The 10,252-nt window shown below is 30.4% G+C and overlaps 1 protein-coding gene across 1 annotated transcript; it reads left to right on the top strand.

Annotated features, from left to right (window-relative positions):
• Positions 1-7,312: 7,312 nt before the first annotated feature.
• Positions 7,313-9,580, top strand: LOC147801097 (uncharacterized). The gene is made up of 2 exons (XM_087155765.1): positions 7,313-7,606; positions 8,718-9,580. The coding sequence occupies exons 1-2, from the start codon at positions 7,465-7,467 to the stop codon at positions 9,518-9,520; spliced, it is 945 nt and encodes a 314-aa protein (XP_087011891.1). The 5' UTR covers positions 7,313-7,464; the 3' UTR covers positions 9,521-9,580.
• The last annotated feature ends 672 nt before the right edge of the window (positions 9,581-10,252 follow it).

Here is a 10,252-nt window from a genome sequence, read left to right as displayed (position 1 = left end):
AGGAAAAAAAATCAGTCGAAGACAGGAAAACGTTCATAATATCCACTTTCCTCTCTTCCTTTGGTTCACTATATCCATAAAAAATAATATTATATGTGTATAGCAGGGCACGTGAGCGAAAATTTCGTTCACTATATCCGGGAGTTCAGTATAAACCATGTTCACTATAGCGGAGTTAGACTATATTATTATTATTATTATTGTTATGGCGGATTCAAAATTTTGACTCATATTATTAGAAGTAACTAGAATTCGGAAAAATTTGGACTAAGTGGTTTAGTAAGGAAAGCACTCGTTCCTCTTACTGTTATTTTTAATTTTATTTATTTTATTCTATTTATTTATTTATTTTTGTAAATGTCCGGATATTTCTAATACTATTTAAGCAAATCAGATAATGTTTTCACACAGTTATAAAAATCATACGTTTTAAAGTATTTTTTAATAATTATTTGATTTAATAAATTGAAACATATTTGACTTGTTTTTAGGTAAATAAATTTTTACAATGCAACTTTTAAATGGCGTTTACTCTGCGAGAAGGTTCCTTCTTTTTTCGAATTCTTTTTTAAATATCATTTTAGAATATCATTTAACTAATTGCCAATAACGCTTGAAATTTAAGTAAGATTTCCAATTTACAAATTTTAAATTTTGCGGTAACAAACCAGAAATCAATTAACTCCAATATCGTGATTTTTTGCCTCTTTTTCAGTACCATGTTCCATGTTCACTATAGCGGGGTGTGACGGTATTTTTTTACTATTTAAGTGAGAAAATCCCCAAAATCTCCCTCTTTGCAACAACTGTTCGTGTTTTAGAACTTCTTTAGCTCCTTATAAGATGTTTAACTATAAAACTAATCCTCTTTCAAATTCTTGACCATAAAGTTAGTTTAAAGTGATTAGCATGGAATGTTTTTTCTCTTCAGAAAACGATGGGTCCTATTCGGATTCTGGAGTTTTTCAGGATTCAGCAAGATTCTTTTTTTCCTCTATGAAATTTAATGAACAATCCTTTGTTGATACAGTTGAATCAAATGTACAAACGACCTATTGAATCCGTTTCCTCCCATCCTTTTTCTAGAGATGAGATTCCTTTTAATTTCATCAATTTTCGATAATTTTGTGTTTTCAATATTTTTATTATTATTTTTCGATAATTAGATTTGATGGGAAGGAAATTTCTTATTTGGAGGAACTGTCAAAAGTTCTAAAACAGACCAGTATCCATTGATGTAAAATATCCAGTGATGTAATTATATCCAGTGATGCCAAAAGCTCACAGTTTCCTGAGTGATGCAAAAAACTCACAGTTTTCTGAGTGATGCAAAAAACTTACAGTTTTCTGATTGATGCAAAAAACTCACAGTTTTCGGAGTGATGCGAAAACTCACAGTTTCACAAAAAAACTAAGGTTTTTGTGGATTAAACCCAGAATTTTGAGAATTTCGAAGTCGAGTAAAACTGAATTATTTCTAATATAAATTGAGAGATTACAATTGCATATAGCATATAACAACTGTAAAATAATAACAAAAATAGCATTTGCATTTGAGTGCTTCATATACTTCAATTTAATTGTTATAGTCTTCATTGTATTATTTTATCTAAATTTTAATTGAAAATATCTTACAATACTTTATTAAAGGTCAAATATAAATTAAATATTTTTAGTTTTATAAATTTTTTAAACAAATTATTAAATATAATTAATTTAGAATTAAAAAAATTTCAAAAAATATCAACTCAAAATATGCGGATTATTACTAAAAAATTATCATATCACAATATTCATATTATTAAAATTTGCTTACGTAAGGCATTGAAAAAAAAATGACATATAGCGGCATGCTCTTTTTCAAAATATACCATCAAAAATTAAACAAAAATTTAATCAACTTACTGACCTTATTAACCATAATGCTTCACACAAAAAGCTTCAGCTACTTTTAATGAAGAAATGCAAATGAATTTGATTTGAATGCCCATTTTAATTCCTGGAAATAAAAACACTGGAAATTTTCTATGTTTCCTTCCCGAAAATCCCGGGCTTTTTCTTTCCACCCTTTGCAACTCTAGTTGTAGCTAAGTGAGTGATTTCCCTTTAAGTTGGGAAAATTCATCAAAACGGATATTTATTTATTTTTAGTTTTTTAACTTGTTTTCTTTTTAATCCAATTTCTAGTCTTCCATTCAAAAAACCCCACAAGAGCAAAAATGTTTTTGACACAATTAAAAATGTTATGATTTGAAAATTAAATAGTATGAAAACGTATATCGAAAAAATAAGTTTTTTTATCTATAAAAACTTTCATATCTCCATAAATATTTAAGCTAGCTTTATAAACTTTTGCTCTGTTACTTTAGATGATAATCAGCGTAATTGAAATGAGTTGGAAGCTTTTCTCTGTAATTTTTGGTATAGGGTGTATATATAAGGTGCAAAAATATTTTCTTCATTCGTAATTTATTTCCCGTAAATCAAACCTTTATAAGCTTCAAACCTTATTGATATGTGTGAAATATCGTTTTAATATAATATAATTGTTTAATTTAATATCTACAAGTTTTAATATAATCCTCTTAGCATTTCTTGAGAAATATGAAAAAACGAGTTAAGTACCCACATAAATGCTTCCATTATTTCGTCCAACCCCTGTATATTGCATATACAAATTTCAAACTTTTCGTGAATTTCAGTCTTACTTACAAACTTACATATATATATATATACATATATATATATATATATATATATATATATATATATATATATATATATATATATATATATATATATATATATATATATATATATATATATATATATACAGTCAAACCCCGTTAAAGTGAACCTTCAAGGGACCGAAATTTCGGTTCACTATAATAACCGGGAGGTCACTATATTCGTACTGCAAACAATTTTAACTGATTTTTCCGAACTGCTCGCTTTTATTAAACATTATTAAAATAAATGACCAATAAAAAGAAACACAAAAATGATTAAACAATATGCAGTAACAAAAAATTTTTTAACTTTTACTTTTTATTACTCTTCGTCTTACGTACAAAAAATGTAGGGATGGCCTTTATTTAGGGATGGGAAACTGAGATAGAAGAAGCAAACAAGAAAATATGCTTATGGCTACATTCCACTCAATAGATGGTTTAAAAAATCGGTATATATATTTTATGTAGACATTTCAAAATTGCCAAAAAATGAAGAAGAAAAATCTGTCGAAGACCGAAAAAAGTTCATAATAACCAATTTCCTCTCTTCGTTTGATTCACTATATCCACCGAAAATAATATTATGTGTATGGCAAGGTGAGGGAACGAACAATTCGTTCACTATATACGGGAGTTCACTATAGCTGGGTTTGACTGTGTATATATATATATATATATATATATATATATATATATATATATATATATATATATATATATATATATATATATATATATATATATATATATATATATATATATATATATATATATTTGTGTGTGTGTGGGGACGGCATGAGTGGTCGTCTTAAATAAAAGACACATTCTTAAACAAAAACATATATATTGAAGATTAAATTTACATAAGGACGGACGATTAACAAGTAACGATTAAATAACAAAAAATAATAATAAGTAAGGAACGTCTTTAAAAGTTTTGTATAATCATAACTCCTCTTTGGAGTGCATATCATCACGTCTTTTTCGGTTCGTTGTCAATCGCGCTCTCTCTCCGGGAAATCCCCACTGCTTCCTCGTCGTGCACATGGATCAGCTTACGGCTTGCATTGACAGGCGGGACTTCTAGCTTACGGATCAGCTTCGTGTACAGGACAGGAACTGGCACCACAGATAGGAACTGGCACCACATATATATATATATATACATATATAGTCCGAATTAATCTTAAAATCTCAAAAACTTGTTCATTTTAATCGTAGCATAACTAATATTAAGCATATCGAATAAAAACTGTTATATTCTGCAAAAAATAGAATTGCTGTGAAATGTTTACAGAAAGTTTTCGTAAACAGAAATAAATTATGCTAAACATTTTTTTTTCTTTTAATTAAACGTAAATCTTTAAATCAGATAATTAACGTTTTCTAACTATGCTTTTCATTGAAACTAAAATCAATGTTTTGTTTCTTTTTTTCCGTTTTTATTTCAGAAAGAAAAGAAGAAGAAGGTGAAAGAGGCATAAAGGAAACGTAGGAACGTTTTATAAGAAAATATATTTAAATAAAAAGTTACCATTAAAAGGTGAAAAACCGTGTTAAAATTTTCTAACTAATAATAATTTAATAATCAAACTACAGAAAAAATCAAAAAAGAAAAAAAAAATCCTCCATAACCTTTGGCATTTTGTATCTACAAGTCGCAGTTGGAGGTATCCATGGTAACATTATTGTCAAGTTTTTCTCCAAGAACGAAAAGGACTCCAAAGTTTTCACCGATCACTTTCGAGAATGATGTCGGGTGAAGAAGATTTTGATGATTTATTAAGAAACTAAATCATCACAATATATCCAAATTATAAATTTACTCTTTTAAGGTATTATTTCTCGAATGACGAGTGAAATCGAATTTATATCCGTTTTCGTTTAGAACTCGTCAAAATGCCAGGGGTAAAATGTAATTGTCATATAATACATGAAAATCTTATTCAAAATGTGGAAATTATTTCCTAAAATTGCAGAATATTCATCGCTTTATTTATTTGAATAATAGTATATGCCCAATAAATTGTTTTTATACATCTGTACTAAGTAAATTAGGAACTGTTTAAATGTTACGTAAGCATGATTTTGGCAATTTTAGATTCCCTTCTTTCCTTGGCAGCAAAAGCTGATTACAGTACAGACTATCAAATTGCATATCCCACTCATACTTACGCAGAAGAGCCCTCCCCCGGTTGTTTTTTTTTTTTCTCTGCTTTAACTTACACTTTCCAGTAAGTTAATTTTAAGAATTTTTGGATTTAAAATCAAATAGATGATGCAACTTTGCATACAACAAAGTTTACGTTTTAGTTCACTTAACAAAAATTTGAAACGACATGAAGAAATTTTTTTTCAACTTTTCCTTTCCTCAAATTTAACTACAATTTAAATTTCAGATTTTTCTAAGTACAATTTTTTCCAAACTTTTTTGTTATATATACATATATATATATATATATATATATATATATATATATATATATATATATATATATATATATATATATATATATATATATATATATATATATATATATATATATATATATATATATATATATATATATATATATATAATTTTTTTTGAATCTTACGAAAGTTTTGCTCATACCCGTCCATCCCCTTTGTCAACAAATAAAGTAAATCTCCTCCCTGGTGCCTACGTAACATTTAAATGTATCTTTATTAAAAAGGTATTTTTATTTTTCCAGTTGTTTACTAATGACTCTCCTTAAAATATTTTTTCCAACTTTTATCAAAAATAAAGTAAAAAAAGTACACACATTAAGGGTGGCAGAAAGATATTTAATGGGCAGAACTTCCATCAATATCTAACAAATAACGAGTTAGGTAAACGGAACTGACAATAAGAAAATCTGTTTGATTGTCCAAGAGATGAGTTGATAGTTGATTTTTGGAAACACCTCCAAGTTTCACCTGACAATCAAACTGATTTTGGTGTTTTTAATTCGGCTTTTGATTCGAAAGATTTCATTATTGTTTGTTCTCGCTTAAATATTAATTTTCGCCTCCTTTGTGTACACTGTGCAAATTAAAAGAGTGAATAGTTTTGATCTAATGACTGGATTTTCATCGATCTAATCTAAAATTGGCTTCTAATTTTGAGTGGATATTTTAATAGTAGCATGCCAAGGAGTGTGCGCATTCCCTGGACAAATTCCGTGAATCACATGACTTTGAAAAGAGGGTTGAAACCACTGAAGGGGAACAAAAGGAATTTAATCCAAGAAAATTGGAATGTCAAAGAAAAAATCTAAGTCCTTGTCCGAGTATGCATGTCCTATGTATAAATTACTTTATGATAGCATTACTTTATTATTTTAATCATTTGAACAATGGAATGTGAAAATTCCATAAACGAGCTTATTAAGTACAACTTGAACGAGACTTATCAAATAGTTTTCAAAAAATAAAAGTTTTACAACAAAACAAAAAAAATTTCGTTTAGAAACATTACAATTCGAAACTATTCAAGAGATTTCTTTCAATTTTGCATTTTTACATTTAAAATTACATTGTTTAAAATGTGTAAAAATTTCTACACTTCATAATTCAAAATTATTGCGATCATTAATTAAAAATCCCAATCATTAAATTCACTATATTAAATTAAATCATTAAATTAAAAATCCTAAAATTATGAAAAATTATTTTTGTGCAATAAACTAACCTCGAATAAATTAATTCTTTAATTGCACAATTATTTTCAGTTCGCTTAAAAAGTTATCCACGTATGGTGGTTGAAATCGAATTATATTAAATATAGCCTGAAATGAAAGAGCCCAAATCCAAAATTATAGAGACAAAGTCAAGGGGCTAATACATAAGAAACAGCGTTAAGAACTAATATGAAACACTATTTTAGTTTATTTTCTCTTTCTTTTTTAAAGTATAATATTTTTATCTGTAACAGTTATCTTATCATAAACAGTTATTTCATCATTATTATTAATTAAGATTTTATGACAGTTCAAATTATATCAAGCAAATAATAATAATAATAAATGAATAAATAATGTGCCTCCAAATGGAAGTTAATCAATATTAACGTTTCCTTTGAAATATCATTTAAAGAGGATTTGATATTTCTCATAGTTTTTCTGATTTCGAACATAATATCAAGCATTCATGTCTTTATGATTTATTACTTTCTTCTTGTAATATTATACTTTGAGAAATAAATAGTCTAACAGTGGACAGATCGTTAGACACGATTCCCTGTAGATCGCCGAAGTCAAGCATTACTGACAGCTGTTAGTGAGCGGGTGGGGGACCTTTTTGCTCACCCTTCCAAGGGGCCAAGGGTTCGCGGTATCAATTATCGTTCTGTTATACCTAAAGTGCTTGACTTCGCCTCACAGGATGTCGGTCTACCAAAGCGAAAGTTCGAAAGCGAAACATCGAAATTGCAATGGCATATCTTCGGACCATCCTTAAGGCTGGGACACACCTGTCATGCAGCGTTCCGATCCGACTACGGTCATACGGCCGGACGACTGTATGAGAGGAGAATAGTCAACGGCCTTGAATGCAGCAAGCCACACCTGTCCGTCACGTGACCTGTTCTACTCCCACCCGTCTCCGATTCGTTGTCCGATCACGCTCAGACAGTGCAGACCATTCGTTTACTTGATGCGGGACGCTTGTCGTTAGCTGTTTTTGTATAGTTTTCTGTGTTCTATGGTTTTCTGACATCGCTTGGCGAAAAATGGCGGCTATAAAACCGGAGGAACTGATCGAAAGTGTAAGAAATTTTCCAGTTTTGTATGATCAAACTCAAGAACAGTATAGAAACTCTGACTACAAGGACATTATCTGGAAAAAAGTTGCGAAGGAATTGAATGTAGAAGGTAAGAACATTTATTATTATTATTATTATATTATTATTTATTATTATTATATTATTATTTATTATCATTATTATTATTATATTATTATATTATTAATAATTATACTAGATTATACAAATTTGAAAAAATGCATAGCTTGGAAAACAATAAACTTATAAACTTATGAGGGCCCGACGTTCTTGCCACTCCACACTACCCTCTTCAGAGTTGAAGAATTGTTTAAACTGCTCTCTTACATTAAATGCTTCACGATTTTCCCCTCCTCTGCGACGTGGAAAGTGCTGGAGGCGAGATTTCTCCACTGGAGTTATGTCAGCACCATGAGTTAGTTCAGGCACTTGGTAGTTTTCGTCATTTCGAATGAAGTTGTGCAAGATGCATGCTGCGAGTACAAGACTCGTTATGTTGTCAGGACTTCCCTGGAGAGGTCTCATGAACATTCGAAATTTTTGCACCAAAATGCCAAAAACGTTTTCCGATATTCTTCTTGCTCTACTCAATCTGTAGTTGAAAATTCTCTGCTCGTTAGACAAGTTCTTTCCAGGAAATGGTCTCATAATGTTTTCAGTAAGGGGAAAAGCTTCATCTGCAACTATAACCATAGGAAGTTTAGTGTCTGTTCCTGGGAGACACTTTTTGTCAGGGATGTTAAGTTGGTTTCGAGATAGCTTTTTACCAAAATTAGAATTAGACAAAACACCACCATCAGAGTTTCTTCCGTAGCTTCCCACGTCTAGAAATATGAAATTGTAACGAGCATCAACTAGAGCTAAAAGAACAATGGAGTATGTTTTCTTGTAGTTCCAATAGAGACTTCCTGACGATTTTGGAGCTTGTATTGTCACATGTTTCCCATCCATTGCACCAATACAATTGGGAAACTGCCACTTTTTCCAAAATTCTATCGCTATTTCATTCCACCTGTCCTCATTCGGAGCTGGCATTACTTCGTTCATAAGTACTTGAATTACCACTCTGCTTGTGTGATGAATAATGGAACCAACTGTACTTCTTCCCATTCTGTAACTGAATGATATGGTTTTGAAAGAATCTCCTGTAGCAAGAAACCTGTAACAAACAACTTATATTAATAACTTTCTATCATTTTTAGGGCAAGAAGAGGAATGTAAAAAGAAGTGGAACGGAATACGAGACAGTCTGCGAAGAGCTAGACAGAAAAGAAAAACCAAATCTGGACAGTCGGCAACATCAATCAATAGATACAAATTTGAGTCTATCCTTGAATTTTTGATTCCTCATCTCGCCGAACGTAAAGGTCTAAGTAATGTTCCTGATGAAGAGGACGATACTGATGAAACTCAACTCAATGATTCTCATCAGCAGAACTCCACCAAGGAGACACTAAATATTATAAATGAGAATGAATCTCAAGAGACTGCAGAATCCGTGTCGTTGCTAACACCTACAACTCCAGCCAGTCGAGTTTCCATCGACCATAGACCTCTATCTGTAAAACGCAAAAGGAAGCTTGAAGTGAAACCTCAAGAGTCTCCATCATCTCAGCTAATGGCATACTTATTGGCTGAGAAAGAAGCTGAGAAGAAAAAAGAGTCACGTAAAAATGATGGACAGCACCCTGTTGATGCTTTTTTGGCTGGAATCGCTACAAGTCTGAAATCACTGCATCCAGTTCGTTTTCATTCAGCTAAAGGGAAGATCTTCAATATTGTCCAAGAGTACGAATTACAGCAGCTTCTTGAAAACCAACAAACTGAAATGATTCATACAAACAATGTTTCCTCTGAAACGTCTATTACAATGTCGGAAGAAGAGGGATTGTATGCACATTCAAATAGACCCGCACATTTCTCCAGAAGTATTCAACATACACCAACACATCCCGCTGACACTGAAGAAACTTACTGCACTAACGTAGATTTTTTACAGCTTTAACAACATATTTCATATTTGGACTGTGAAATTGTAATTAAATGATAATACATTTCTTTTGGTAATTTTCTTGTACATGTTATGCCTTTTTAAAATCGAACTAAAGATTTCAAATTTATCTGGAAATATAATTGTCATAAAACAAGGTTTAACTAATATATTCTGAACTTTTCTTAAACTATTTGAAAAAAATAATTTTGACAATTTATTTGACGTAGCAATTTGCATCATGGTTAGGAAAATTATGTTTTATAATCATACATATTATATATGTATATAGGCCTACATTTATAATAGTTATTTATTGTCTTTTTTATTTGTTTCACAATATATATGTAGGTAGTTAAAATGCTTAATGAAGACTTATGAACAAAGTCTTGTTTCACAACTACAATGCATTATCTAATAAATTATGTCTGATGTTTTTTGACAAGAGACCACAGTGTAAATGAAATGGTATCTTACCTTACAAATACTGCCAAGCGGTGTCTAGGAGTAATCGCTTTTCTAAAATACGTGTTTTGCTTGGTTAAATGTTCTTTGAGTTTAAGTTCCAATTGATTGAAGGTGTGCATAGGCATTCTGAAGTAATGAAAAAATTTCGTCTCGTCGTCCAACAGATGAGGTAAAAGTGTGGTAAACTCCCCTTCTTCGTGTCTTCTTTTCCATGCATCATATACCCAATATTCACGTTTCCCACTACTCTTTTCATTATTTCGATCTTCTTCGTCCAAA

The sequence above is a fragment of the Parasteatoda tepidariorum genome, chromosome 12 (genome assembly GCF_982258835.1).
Source record: "Parasteatoda tepidariorum strain Cologne lab strain chromosome 12, Ptep-v5.0, whole genome shotgun sequence".
Taxonomy (NCBI): domain Eukaryota; kingdom Metazoa; phylum Arthropoda; class Arachnida; order Araneae; family Theridiidae; genus Parasteatoda; species Parasteatoda tepidariorum.
This window is presented reverse-complemented; position numbering and strand designations above follow the sequence as displayed.

Bases quoted from the DNA above. Each gene is read 5' to 3' on its own strand.
- LOC147801097 (XM_087155765.1), top strand. From the start codon at position 7,465: ATGGCGGCTATAAAACCGGAGGAACTGATCGAAAGTGTAAGAAATTTT. The intron at 7,607-8,717 runs GTAAGAACATTT...TATCATTTTTAG, and splicing joins GAAGGAATTGAATGTAGAAG to GGCAAGAAGAGGAATGTAAA.